Source organism: Squalius cephalus, assembly GCF_949319135.1.
Source record: "Squalius cephalus genome assembly, chromosome: 1".
NCBI lineage: Eukaryota > Metazoa > Chordata > Actinopteri > Cypriniformes > Leuciscidae > Squalius > Squalius cephalus.
Genome location: NC_137122.1, coordinates 33,205,400 through 33,220,266, shown reverse-complemented (window position 1 = coordinate 33,220,266; position 14,867 = coordinate 33,205,400). Strand labels below are relative to the sequence as shown.

Below are 14,867 nucleotides of genomic sequence, written 5' to 3'. Positions count from 1 at the left end.
TATAAGTAATTATCAGTGTCTTCAATTACGTGAATAAAGTATGGAATTTAATCTGGCTGTTTAAATGGTATAATTTACTCAAGGGGTGCCAATGATTCCTCTCAAGCATTTCTGACTGATCCGAGGAGGGCCGCTGATGAGGAAGCCTGCGCTGGGATGTCAGAAAAAACGTCCAAATCTCATATATGAAACAAACATGCCTTTGCCAACACACGCCACCCATCAGCCATTATTGATCTGTGCCTTCAGGTATTTAATGAACCCTCAAGAGAGGAGAAAGACAGGATGGGTGATGGAGGTCTCCGATGCTGCTTTAATGTGATCCCTGTAGCATCTCCCCCCCATCTGTAATTAATTCTCAATTAAAGTGGCCAGCCCAGAGCCCTGATACAGAGAACGGGAAGGGGGGAGGCCTTCGGAGTCTCATTAGTAGATTTACATCGATCAGATACATCTGTTCAATAACAAAGAAGGAAGACGTCCTACACTCTATTTTTCACCTTGTAGAGGAGGTGGGATAAACGCTCACAAGCCAATGTCGAAAAAGACGTTCGGTTGGGAAAGAAGGAGCCGGAGCAGATGGGCAGCAGTGCCGTATAATGCAGATGAATGGATGCATTTGGAAGCTGGAGGGATGATTAAAAGAGGTTTAGAATGTCACCTTAAGGTGAGAAGCTGTACATGTGCATTTCTACTGAATTACAACGAGACTGTCTGTTTATGATTGGTGTTCCTCTTGGTCTTTTTTTTTTTTTGGTTCGCCGGCGCAACAACTCTCTCTCTCCTTCTCTGACATAGATGCAGATAACCTTTTGCTTTATACGGCATAATTTGTCACAAAAACTTATTTTGAACAGGGAAGGTCATAACTCTTACATCTTGCTGGTCTACAATGCAAAGACACTGAAAAATGGAACATTAAATGTTCTATCTGGGCAAAAGCTGCTAGAGTAACAAAATAAATACTGTCGCAATAGAAAACTAAATGGAGATTCAAGTGAAACTAACCCAAGGCTTTTTAGGATAATAGGTGGGTAAACCCAAGTTTTCTTTGAAGCACCTTGAGCTACATTTCTATTTATTTACTTATTATACTTTTATCAAAAGCAGCTTATCCAAAGACCTTTACCATATTAATTCCATGATACAGTAAACAATATGAAATTATATAAGATGACTTATTTTCATAAAATTATTATTAATTATACATAATGTATAAATATTTTGTATAAATAAAAAATGTATTATTATCATTATTATTTAACATTAGATGGTTTATTGTAATATACTGTATTATATTCATACGGTTCATTGGCTCTTTGTGAAAATGTGAAGGCAAACTTCATAGATCAGTATTAAAGTGTCTGTCTCTTAGTTTTAGAGGCACACATTCAAGAGCATATCAAATAAATCATTCTAGACAACAAAATCTAGTCAAAGCAGAAAATGCATACATCATGAGCTTCAAGCTTATTAGATGATTCAAGTCTGTATATTTTTCAACCTCTGTATTCTTCTGTCCCATATTTCAAAAATACCATATCACCAAAAATTGCAATACCTCTGCAAATTTCTTCACCCTAATTTTATTTAATCCTCCATATAGGCAAGAACTCAGCAAACATGACCTAGTTTCACTCACCATAGAGAAACTTCCCTTCAGCCTTCTCAAAAAGTATTTATTTACAATCTTTAAATGTCCCACTGCACAGACAGAGGTAAGCATTCTTTTGAGTTCAGAAAAGATACTTATCTAAATTGAAAAGTACATTGCTTTGTTTTGCCATGCGCATTATTGGACAACACCTTCTTGTGTGGGACTTGGGGAATGTGAGTGATAATTAGATCCATCTTTCAAAAAACAAAAAAGTGATTTATCCTGCACCACGTTTACTGAAATTATTGTAATCTTTGCACATTACCCTCACCAAACATGTAATTAAGGGTTTGGAGAGTGAACAGTTTTCTCCTTTGCGATTCAAAGCAATTCGCAAAAGTGAGCGCTTATCACACAAATGACACATTTAGAAAAGCTGCAGACAGAATTCCTTGACCGCATTACCACTAAGATACCAACTTCACTGCACTAGTACACTTAAAAGTAGCAAGAGTGGATAAACTGATAATGGGTGTACTCTGCCAGGCTTGTCTTGACTTGCCAACAGAGCAGTCAAAAAAACATTGTGGTGTTACTTAATTTTATACAAAGTCGTTAGATGCACAAAGTCAACAGGAGGTGGGAATGTGGTTTTCTTTCAAAGCGTTGCACAAACACTAGTCAATGACACCAACAGATGGTTGTTCCCTGTTAGTGGCACAAAAATCACAGCAAGAGAGCGGCAACCTTGAGCAAATGTACAGGATTAAAAAGAATTACACCGCTCTTTGTAAAAGCAACTCTGTAATTGCGCACGTAACATATTGCTGTAAATTTGTAGATACATTGCTTGTACATTGTACATACATTTGCAGTACACACTTAACTCAAATGAACCCAAGTGCAATAGTCGCTTAACCGCTTATAAAGTAGATTAAAGTCCCTGACTTATGAGGTCATTAAGTCTGAACGCTGAACATTTAAATGAAAAGTAGTAAGATGTTTGCACTAGTAAAACGTACGCATGTTTAACTGCGCCAGGGCAACAAAGAAAATGCATTAGCCAAGCATGCACTGATATACATGTATAGATAGATGGATGGATATATAAATTAGTCATCCTGTGGCCCATTCGATTTTTGCTGAGGACCCCTAGTGGGCCCCGGGCTCCTGGTTGAGAACCACTAGCTTAGAGACAGGCGTATAACTTTTTTTTTTCTCTTGGAAATTAATGGGAAACACTGATTAAAAGCTCAAAGCTTAGAGCTCAAGACAGCATGGCTGGCCTGTAGACATCGAGCTGCAGTCTTCAGGTACAAGAGCTGTGAGTCTTGGTCTATCTAGCAGCTTTGGACGCCACAGGATACAGCTTCTTTTCCATGGTGCGACAGATGGACAGACACAACAACCCTGTGTGTCAAAACCCGCTGTAGCATTCACTCTAATTCAATTATAAAATTGATTGCCTGGACGTCAGCCTCCAGCTAACATACACTTTGGTAAGCACGTTTAAGACTTAAAAGTCTTCCGACGCCAAGATAAGCAGGTATTTCCAGTGTTCTGGAGTGGAAAACTCTGTGTCTGGAACCAAATATCAGCAATTAAGTTTTTTTTTGGTACTGTTTCCCACCCAGCCAGGCAAACAGGCCCAGAGTCATTTAAACATGTTAAAAGTTCACAGTGTTTATGTAATCGCTATTGACCTTTAATTATATTTATCTTAAAAAGCGCTTTGCAATTGCATAAATTAGTTATTTATGAGCCGAAACGTATGCATTATTCACTGGTCTATTTGCATGACAAATGGATCTCGGAATTAATTGCAATACTTAATAGTTAATGCAGAATCAGGTACGGCCGGGCCATTGGTTTCTGAAAATATCCCATTCTTCAAAATTAAAGATGGTGGGGTTTTTTTTCCTCTCAATTTGGAGAGGTGAATAGGTTGTTGTTGTTTTTTATGCAGTGAGCGGTAATGGACTCCTTGTTAAGAGGCTGAAAGGCCATCACAAAGCCTCCCTCAGCATAAACACTCTAAGCAACTTTATTATTTGTAGTGAAAGCCAAAATGGCTGCACTGTCAAGATAGATGGACAGTTGTTATTTTTCCGGGAGTGAATTATGTTTTCAACAGGTAACTAAATTGCGCAAATGAGATTTCAGTTGGAGAAAAGTCAGTGCTTCATAATACGCTGACATTTCCCCGCTCATCTTTAAGACTAAATTAATCTGCCTCATCACAATGAACTGGGCCACTATTGCCACTGTCTGCAGCTGCACACGTCATCCCTGCAACAGATCGGAGTGTTTCAATATGTCACATGTGAAATCTTGAGCTTGATCTTCCCTTTCAGAACAGATTGCTTTCTGTCTACCCACACACTTCTGTCGCCCACCATCGCAGAGATGGGCGCGTGCGTCTGCAGACATGAAATGGGGGCTGAGCGAGAGTGCGGCACATAAAAGGATTGACTGACAGAGCTGGTCGCTCAGTGAAAAGCAGGATAAGGGATAAACATGCTGAAGATAGATATCTTCCTTTTCATTTTTTCCAGCAAACACAGAACGTCTCTTTCGTTCACTCGTCTAGCCAGTCTAGTCCAGTTTTTCCTCTGCTGAATGTGGGTAGAGAACTAGGAATAATCTGTGGTGACTTCTGAGATGCTTTTTGAAAAGGAGACACTTCAAATACTGTTAAAAGCACTAGTCATAATTATTTTTTATTTTTTTATTTTTACCGTCTAAAATCTCAAAGCTTGAGAACCTTTTTATCAGACCTCAAACATTTATTTTAATCTTATTTTAATCCTCTTAAAATAGGATAATCAAAATATTGATATTATTTTACAACTGTGTTTACAACTGTGCCTCCCTTCAGCTTAATAAAGTTTTTTGAAAAGTTAGTGATTTCTGAAGGATCGTGTGACACTGAAGCCTGTAGTAATGATGCTGAAAATTAAATTTAGGAATAAATTACATTTTAAGATATATTCAAATAGAAAACAGTTATTTTAAACTTTAATAATATTTCACAATACACTGAACAAATATAATATGCATATACACACACACACACACATATACATATACATATATATATATATATATATAAAGTAATATATATAAATATATAGTATATATAAAGTTTGTAATATAATTCGGTTAAAATTCCTCAATGGTTGTGTAAAACAACACCCTTTTTACCTCCTCAAAAACAGCTCTGTTCACAGCGACCCGTTTCGGTGCATGTCTCTTTAAATGATAATGAGCAACTACTCACCCCTCTCTTCCGTGGGACGTGTGGACACAAGACATGTACTGTAAAGTGCTGCCTTGCTGGACAGTATACAAATGGCTGAGCACAGAAATATGCAAATACAGGACAGTCCGTCAGTGGTCGTGGGCGGAGCATGAGCAATATGACATCATATTGCTCAGAAAATCCAAACAACTTGATTATTGAGAGAATTTAGGCTTTTTGAGGATTAAAAAAAAAGAGGCGTGAATGGATATTTTTCATTGTATGGTGGTTGTGTCCACAGGGCAAAAACATGGCAATTTACATGACTCTTCCATAATAAAACATGCTTTTTTTTTTGTTCAGAGAGAAAAAAACACGGACATTTCTCATTCACAAGGCAATAAAATTGCAGACTAGCACCTATTAATGCTGAAATTGCATCATGACAACATGTAAAACAATTACCGTCCAAATAGGGCTATAGAGAGTCATTCCTGTTGCAATGCCAACCACTAGCCTTCCCTATATGAAAGTATAATGGGATTGTGAGATAATCCTTTCCATATTTCAGTCCAATCAATCATAATAATTTAGTGGTGGCATTTCTTCTTTATTTCTATGTGCAATCCAACAACTTCTCTGGAATAGCCTGTGAAAAGGCAATTATCTATCATCCGTGATTCGGCTCGATACCGGTCCTGATTAATGTGTAATTGGAGTCAATGATAATTCTTTAGCAACATTTAATCGCACTTCAGCTCCAACAGAGCTGCCAGTAAGCAGACATACACAAATTGCTCTGAAATACACAAAACCTTTTATGCCTGTGAGCAGGTCCAAACTTTTCTTTATTGGCGTCTAAAAAGCTTCCAATCGGGCAGGCAGCTGATGTGGGCGTCAGGGAAGCCTCTTCATTCACAATTTCATTACCTTTTCCTTATCTGCTGCTTGCATTTCCTTTCTTTGTGTTTACTGAAAGAAGTATGGCAGCATCTCTCCAGACTGCTGGGTTTCACTGTAGCGTCTTCAGAATGAGAGCTATATGTGCTCACTTCTGATTTGATGTTGTGGGTGCTGCGTCCCTTTCCTCCGGCTGCATTATTTCACTGTCAGAGGTGTGAAAGCAGAGACGAGGGCACACAGCTCCTCCGAGCTCAGACTCCTTTCATGGTTAATTGTCACTCAGCGGCATCCTCTCACCACTGTGTCTGAGACCGTGTGGAACTCTACCAACTACTTTCAGCAGACGCCACCGGCCTGCTTTGATCAAAACCAACTTTAAAATGGCCCCTGTAAAGAAGATCTCTTATCTGGGGCAGGGCAAAAAAAAACAACATAAAATGCAGGCATTTGCTGTTTAAAACATGCTACTTTTCATGCAGAGTTAATTATAGTGTAATCAAGCATATCTATGAGTTTTGGGACACCAAAGTGTACCCTACCCTCGTTGAAAGTGCCTGGACTGGATTCTCTGGGTCTCTGCTTTTTAGCAGTGACAACAGACTAATTTATTTAAGAGTGAAGGAGGGAGTGGATGAAGACAAATGTGGGCAGAGGCCTTGGGCTAGAACAGGCTCACCCCACAGATGCCCCAATTGACTGATGATGGCTCTCAATAATTAACTTCATAAAGGGGCCCTACCAGCCAGCAGGTGTATTAAAACCAGGCCACATAAAAGGCCTTTATCGAATTAGCCAAGCCTACGTCATTTTTCATTTGACTCCTCAGAGCCAAACCACATTGATTCCAAATGGACGTGTCCATTCGGCAAGAATATGAGCAAAGGGCAGCGGCTCGAACCCTCCTGTGTGTGACGGGGCAAAGACGTATTTTTCAATCGTGTCATCTCCTTCTGATTACATTTGTCTAACACATCATTTACTACCTGTGGTGAGGAGTGCCAGGAACAATGACAAACTGCTGAAAAAATGAGAAGGAAAAAAAGCTAGCTAACATGATTTGAAATAATAACAGCAAATCACAAACACATTACCCACACAATTCAGCTCAGAACAAATCTGATATCTCATTAGTTTCAGGAGAGCATATTCCTGGAATTCAGACTCCAGAAAGCTCGAGAATGGCTTCCTTGATAGTTTCTGAATTTTGCTAAAGCCCCTTTTAAGCAAATCAGTCCACTCAGCAGCTCTTTGTAATGCTATTTTCTAGTCATGCTACTACAGCTAACTTGAATGAAGAAAGAGAGAAACTGCCAAAGACTTTTATTTTTTTGCCAAGCTCATATTTAAATAACATGTCAAATCACCAATAAGATCTGACAAAGCAATTGCTATTCTTATTCCTACCATAATAATTGAGCTCGTGTTTTAATATATCAAATTGTTTTATTAATTAGCTCATCTCAGGGTAAAAATGTAAGTATATAATTCAAACAATTAAATAAATAGAAAATGTATTATAGTATAATAAAATTATATTCATTCTAATAATAATAATCATTGTCATCATCACATCATCATATTCTATTCCTATACAATAATTCTCAAATCTACAAATATCCCACAAAATAAAAGGCTTTATTAAATAGCTTATACCAGAGTAAAATATGTATGTAAATAAACAACCAAAACAATTAAATAATATATATATATATATATATATATATATATATATATATATATATATATATATATATATATATATATATATATATTATAGCATAATAAGATTATATTAATTCTAATAATAATTTTTTGCCAAGCTCATATATAATGTCAAAACACCGAAGATCCAACAAAAGTGGTTTAATTAATTAGTTTATGTAAGCCAAAAGAAAATTTAATTATTATTATTATTTTGTGTATTTTTATAGTGTATTTTGCTTTAACTGTGATGAACTAAAGCTGTATTTTTTAAAAGTTTTGTCAGGGTTATGTTAAGTTTCATTGCGTTTTGGTTTCCATTATTTCCCCTGTTTCTGTTTTGCCTGAAATTCACTGTTAGTTGCTATTGGTTTCTAATTAATGCTCACCTGTTCACTGTCTCTTTGATTACCTCCAAGTTAATGTTATGTTAGCGATGTTAGTTCTCTGTGATAATACAGTATTTTGAGTTTCTTGTTCACTCTGCATCATGCATCTCTTTTCGTTTGGATTTAGCAACATGCTCAATTATTACAAGTTCTGGGACAAGTGATTTTTTCAAACAAGTAAACAATCAGTTTTACCTGTCTAAAATACAAGTACCTCGAAAAGTAAGTGGAAAGTGCAATTTGCAGCACTAAATCTGCCAAAACATGCAGAAGTTTGGGGGTTGTTAAGTCCCTTGACAAAAAGAGATTTACATATGGCAGAGCAGAAACACAGCACATTTCTGCTGTCATTGTCACCGCACAAACACCACAACCCTGTTGCTTGTACAGAGGAAAGTAATCGCCTTCCTGTGAGCACTTCCTTTACTGTCTGGTTTCTTGCTGGTGGTACTCGGGACAGGATGATTCTAGCGTGGAAGCCAATTTATGTGCCGAGCGCGATGGGAGCATGAATAGCTCGTAATGGGTGGAAACATCAAAGATCTCAAATAATGAATGATGAAAAATTTAGCAAGGTAGAGGAAGATGCAAGGACAAAGCGATGAGAGGTAGACGCAATATCTTATTTCCAACCTGCTACTTTCATCTGCAGTGGCAACAGAAAGCACTTCTCACCAATGGGGTAATTATCGCCATCATGAAAGTTTCATGCTGTCTAAAGGGGAAGCCAGTGTGGAACAATAAGAGTGACTTTCAAAGGCCCGTGCTTCGCTGTCCTCCCCTGCTTCAGCATTCACCTCTGGACCTTTATGCTTTAACAACCTTCTGCCTTTGTGTGGCTCACAAAGAAGAAAAGAAGACCAAAAAAGTAAGGGAGATGGCGAAGGAGAAGCCGTAACCACACAGAAGAGGAGTTAAAAAAAATTCTGGATTGCGGCACAGTTATCCTTCAGCACGAGGCTGCGATAGGAATCACACAGAGCAGTGTCACCCGTCCACACGGCCGCTTATTTCATGCTACATTAACAGACCAAAGGGACATTTCTGATACCAAAGAAAAACTGAAACTAGGAAACACAGAGCTCAAGAAACAATAATGCTGAAATACTGCACAGCGACGTGATGAAGAAGTCTCTTTTAGGGAATATTCAACGGGCTATCAAATAGAGAGTTGAATTAATATATTGAATACACAGCTCATCAATTCATAAGCAGATTGCAAGAAAACAAAGATCTGCAGGCCAAAGGAAATGAGCATTTGCAATGAAGCCGTGCTGGAATAAATATGACCGCCTCAAGCTGCTTTCACTGAGTGGTGCCACTGCTTTCTACATCTCAATGAGATGCTTTTTCACACCGGAATTTGAAATGGACAGCTTGAGAATGAATGAAAAGCATATACAAAACGTATTTGGACACTCAAGCTGAAATGACACTCAAGTTGAAATGAATTGTTTCTACGATGCATTGAGATGTGGACGTGGACAATTCTACATCGATGCATAATAGATTATAGCCTACTGACGTTTCTCTGACGTCATTCGTCGCATATACGCATATACGCATTACCCACATATCTTACTATCCCCAAACTTTTGAATGACACTATATTATCTGCTCTACCACAATAATGCGTCCATCTGTGGCGTTTAGATCCTCTATTGGTCAATTATTCAGATACACAGGTCAGAGTTCACCACCTTGTACTTTGGTACACAGCCAAACACAGAACATCTTTGGATAAGCTTTCGTTTCCACTCTCCTCCCACATTTGATCATGCATATGAATGAAGGTGAATGAAGTGCAAAGTCTAGTAAGACTGCACCTTGAGTTATACGTGACCACTGGTAATGTCAAGGACTTACATTTAGTAAAAATCACCTTGGTTACAATAAATTGTTAAATAGCTGAGAAAAGTAAAGTTCAGTAACACTTTACATGTATATTGATGGTCCCTTTTGAACATTCTGTTGACTATATGTAACTTTGCAAATTCATGTCAACTAACTCTCATTAGAGTATTAGAAGACTGTCAGCTTAATATCTGCTAACTCTTTATTGTGAATGTTACTTATAGTCAACAGAATGTGTTAAAAAAGATGTTGACCATATACTACTTTTACGTATACTAAAATTACTTTTATAGGCCACTGTACATTTTAGTGGTAAAAATCAAAATCATTTTGATGAATAAAAACAGTAGTAGTTATGAGTACAGTAATCATCTGATTAAGCTAGCTGACTTCTCAGAATCTCTAGTGCACAATGTCAAAAAGTTCACGCTTGTATCATTATTATTATTATTATTATTATCAATGTGGCAATCTTGTTATTTTGGGCAGCTCTTGACTGAGAAATTGCCATTGGTAAATCTAATTTATGTCCATACTGAGCATTATTATACAGGTTTTGAAGAGGGCATCTCAACAAAGAACCATTCAACTCCCCCACTACACTTTTTCTAAAGAGCATTAGTGTTCTTCAAAGCAGCACTTATCAATTCTGTAATGGAAACATCTTATGAGACTCACAAAAGATTTATGTTGCAGCATGTTCATCCATGTTAATATCGAGTCAGGTCTGTAGATCACAGCACATAGATAAACTTTGATCCTACAAGGGCAGTTAATGTAATGACCATGCCAGTCAAGTGCTTATGAAGTACAGCCCAATTTCCCAAAGTCCATCCCGGGGATTTTGCCCAGTAACACATAGTGCCAGTTTAAATGGCTAAGCTGATTGCATTGCTTCAGCCGCTGCCACAGAACAATTAAGGATGTGACATCACATCCAATAGTGTGCTAATGTGCTTGGCTGGATGTATGATTGCTTGATATTACTCTATCGTCCTCAGGGCTGGGTGAGATTCTGGGTTTGAGTCTGGATGCCGTAGACACCATCTGGGCCGCGTATAGGGTCAAAGCAGCAGTGCTGTCTGGGAAAATAGCCAGAATCCCAAAGGTACAGATTCCCTCGGCTGCAAATATGCAGCAGTGAACATTGTCAGCATTGGCATATTGATTTTACATATGCGCCTTGCTTTCTGTCATGATGCAATTTTCTGTCAAAGCACTGGCAGGAGAGCACCGGTCCAATTATTGAGCTGGCATGTTGCCAAGCCGCCTTAACTACATCTACGAAGAGCCCAAATATATCCACCTTCCAACATACCTTTCAACCAAATGCACAATTTTTATTCAGGTTATATGTACAAAACTACGCGTTTCCTTGTTCCCTGTTCTTCACTGTTCACAGAGTCACTTTAAAGCAAATCGGTTCACTCGGCCTGCAGCAATATCCAGACATGCAATTACACTTGAATGGGAAAGTACTGAAATTTATGTAATTGTTTCATGAAATTACTTTTCAAGTAATGTGCTTCTTAAAGCTGCAGTCCGTAACTTTTGGGTCTCTAGCAGTTAATAAACACAACTGCATGAATCTTGCGAAAGAACATTGTACCATAGTCACGCAGGTACTGGTACGACCCGACCAGTCTAAAATAGTCAGAATATAAACACTTATTATAGGTGTACAGTAGTGATTAAGGATAAGGCAAAAACAGGGTTTGGAAAATGTATGATGTACTCGCTCATTATATACATTTTGTAAATTTTGAACACAAAAAAAGTTACGGACTAAGCCTAAATCACGTTTAAAAAAAAAAGAAGAAAAAAAACATTTTATATCCTTACAATTTAAGATAACGGCTTTCTTTTGCAAGTTATTCCTGTGATGACAAAGCTGACTTTTTTTCAAGAAACATTTTTTTATTATTATCAGTCTTATAATAAAAAGTATTATCAGTATTATTTTTTGTGGAAACCATTATACATTTGTTTAGGATTATTTGATGAATATAATGTTCAAAAGATCCTCATTTATTTGAAATAAAGATATTTTGTAATATCGAGTTCAAGGCAGCAGTCCAAAACAGTAAGTCTAATCACAATGTAGCAATATAGTGAATATACGGTAGTTCACTTCAAGAATGAACAAAGTGGCATGGATGAGTTTAATTTAAGGTATTTGAAAAAAAAAACAGCGCAAACGGAAAGAGCGATCAATATTATTTCTCTATATGAAGCATATCTATTTAAGCCATAAAAACAAACATATTACAGAAGGTGAAGTCAGTACGCACATAGATTTGTTCGAAATAGTTGTATTTTAATGAAAACTATGTGAGTGACGCTGTGGTGCGAATTTTAAAGACATGGCGCAGCGTGACGTTTGCTCAGTGTGCAACCCTCTTTACGCATTGTTTTGCTAATGTTTGAGGCTCCTTTTAGGGGAAGAGCTCTGATAGCGATGCCATGCAAAGTGATAGAACATAATTTATGAATCATAACCCGCCAAATTGGCTAGTGTCTTGAGATGCATTACCAGCCACCTGGATTTTCACCTGCATTTGACGGGTTGTTGGGTGTTCATTTTAAACCCTGTTTAAAACATAATAAATGTCTTTAGTGTCTCTTTTGATTAATTTAATGTGTTCTTGCTGTATAAAAATATTTTTCTTTATATTTCTTTTAAAAATAAAATCTTTTGAATGGTATGTTTATTGTTTTGTCATGCGTTTCTGACAAGGCATACGTGATTGGATCACATATGGTGATTGGTTATCCATTAATTGTAGGTGTAAATGGGATCACAGAACCACAACCACAGTTCTGAGCATACTTTTGAGTGTTTTTATTGAAAATCAAACTGTCTGAACATCATTTTAAGTTAACAAATCAATCCGAGCCCGAAGCCAAGTGGAACAAATGCAAACCATTACTACCCCAGGTCTATTTCTACATTTACCAGCATTAGCCTGTTTACTTTTCAATTACACCTTCCGCCGAAATCAAATGCAGTTCTCAAATGGCCCCACCGCTGTATGCGCGGAGTGAAAGGTGAGTCATTAGATGTGTCTCAGTGGTGGAGTTTTTATTTGAGTCTCGTCGGAATGAAAGACACTTGACTGATAACGGTGAATCGGATCAGCCTCGTCGATCTCAGCCTGGGTGAGTTGCTAATTAGAAAAAGGCAATGAAGAACTATCGTAGCAAGATTAAAGAAGGGCCAGGAACAGGCATTAATTGCACTTCTGTGACAAGGCAGTGGGAGAAAAACACTCACGCACACACTCAAAGAAAGCCGTGCACAGTATCTATGTCTTCTGCATCACTGGCTGAAATGTCTCTCTGTTTTCCCCAACATTTTCCAGTGTGGGCTGCCGTAAATGGGTGCCCAGAGGGATTAAGCGTGATCACTGAAGGTAATTACATCTCTTACAATGTGCCATGTGAACCCAAAGCCATAGGGACCTTTGCTGGGTCACCCAGAACTTTCCTAATGAACAGGCATTCAGGTTTAAAGATTAGACAAGCAATTACGCTCTACTTACACTCTGTTGCTGGGAATGATCTTGTAGCCGTCCCTGAACCATGTCACCTGTGGCCGCGGGAAGCAACTGACCACTGGGGAGTTGAGGATGGCGGCCCGGCCCTGCGTCACCGTCTTTCTTTGGTCATTGTCTATAAAGTCGCCCATATCTGCAAGAAAAATGTAACGGGTGTTATTACAACCAAGGTAGAACCTTTTTTTCCCCAAAACAAAGCCAACCTGATGATACATTCAGGACAACAGAGGCTTTTGGTACAAACTGCAGAGGTGTTCAATCAGAAACATTTATTCAAACATTTATTCATGGCGCACAGCAAAGCAAGATTGCATCACCATGCAGAACAAAAGAACATCAAGCACATTGTGCTTTGATTTTGTTGACATGCTGTAATTCCAGCGGTGCAGTTTTCGCATCTAAGTGTTTAAAGCTCTCATTTATGGGATGAAAAAGCCAAAGACAACTGTAGCAATATTAAAACAATATGAGACCATTTTTTGAGAATGTGCGAGTTAAAAAAGCGAGTGATTGGTAATGCACTCAATCTGTGTCTGCCTATCTGCACTTTCATTAACGGCCGTCCGCAAGCACGAGCGGCGCGTGAGCAGCGCATATTTTTTTTCGCTGTGCATGTTAACCAGTGAGTGCATTCACACTGGGGGGCAGGAGCGTCGCGTGAGCATCAAGCGAAGCCGGGTTTTGACGCAGAGTCTATTTTTGCTGCGCTGCTCCCTCTCAATTAAAGGGAAAGCACACATTTTTTTTGATGGACAAAATAAATATGATTTCCCAAAATGCACATAATAAGCATGTCTAGTGTGTTTTAACAAGAGCTGGAGTATAAGAAAATTAAGAATCAAAAATATTTATAGAAGATTTACCCATTTTAACTTGTTTTTAATTATTCAGTTTGGGTGAAAGTATGGTATATAAAACTACAGTAAACTAGCCAGAAAATATGATATATAAACTTTATTTTAGTTTATCATGTAATACACAGACAGGTAGCCAGGCGCTAGCACTACCTAAATCAAATCTGAGGAGGGAGGGAGGGGGGGGGGGGGGTATCCATAGAGTTTGCGGTCTTGTAAAAATATCAAAGTATGGCTGAAACAACATGATCAGAGCTGTTTTATTGGTTGTGTTTGTGGTTTACCATTTACATTCCATGTTAACCAACTTTCAAGACTATCAAGTTTGTAAATGAACAACTTAAACAAATATAGTTGTCTTTGTGAAGAAATGCTCATAGCTTTGGAGCCTCTGCTGTGACGCTGTACAAATGCTTCCAGTGTAAATACTGTCGTGCGTCTGCAGCTGCAGTGGCGATGTAGTTACGCTGATGTGAAGCTCAAGCTTGCACCAAGCTTGCATTGGGAAGAATGAGTCTAGAGCCGGAAAGAATGATTTCTCATTTAATCACTGTGATAACTCCATCCTGGTAGAATGTTTCTCTGAGTAAAAATTTTGAAAGCATCTGGAACAGTCAGCCTGGGTCATTGTGAACCTTTACAGCATGTTATAAACGCTACAGAAATGGTTCAACCCCTAGTCAGCTTTTCTCCCACAGCAGTCTTTTACACTTTCGGTATAAGTCCTGCCTTATTCAAGGCATACCTGGGAAAACTTTAAATGGTATCACT

The 14,867-nt window shown here is 38.1% G+C and overlaps 1 protein-coding gene across 6 annotated transcripts in view; it reads right to left on the bottom strand.

The window, feature by feature from the left end:
- sdk1a (sidekick cell adhesion molecule 1a) overlaps nucleotides 1-14,867 on the bottom strand; it is a 352,985-nt gene that overhangs the window by 172,193 nt on the left and 165,925 nt on the right. For all 6 annotated transcript variants that reach the window (XM_079864734.1, XM_079864735.1, XM_079864736.1 and 3 more), the window contains exon 4: nucleotides 13,228-13,375. In XM_079864734.1, coding sequence (XP_079720860.1) covers nucleotides 13,228-13,375 — 148 coding nt within the window. The remainder of the gene's footprint in view (nucleotides 1-13,227; nucleotides 13,376-14,867) is intronic.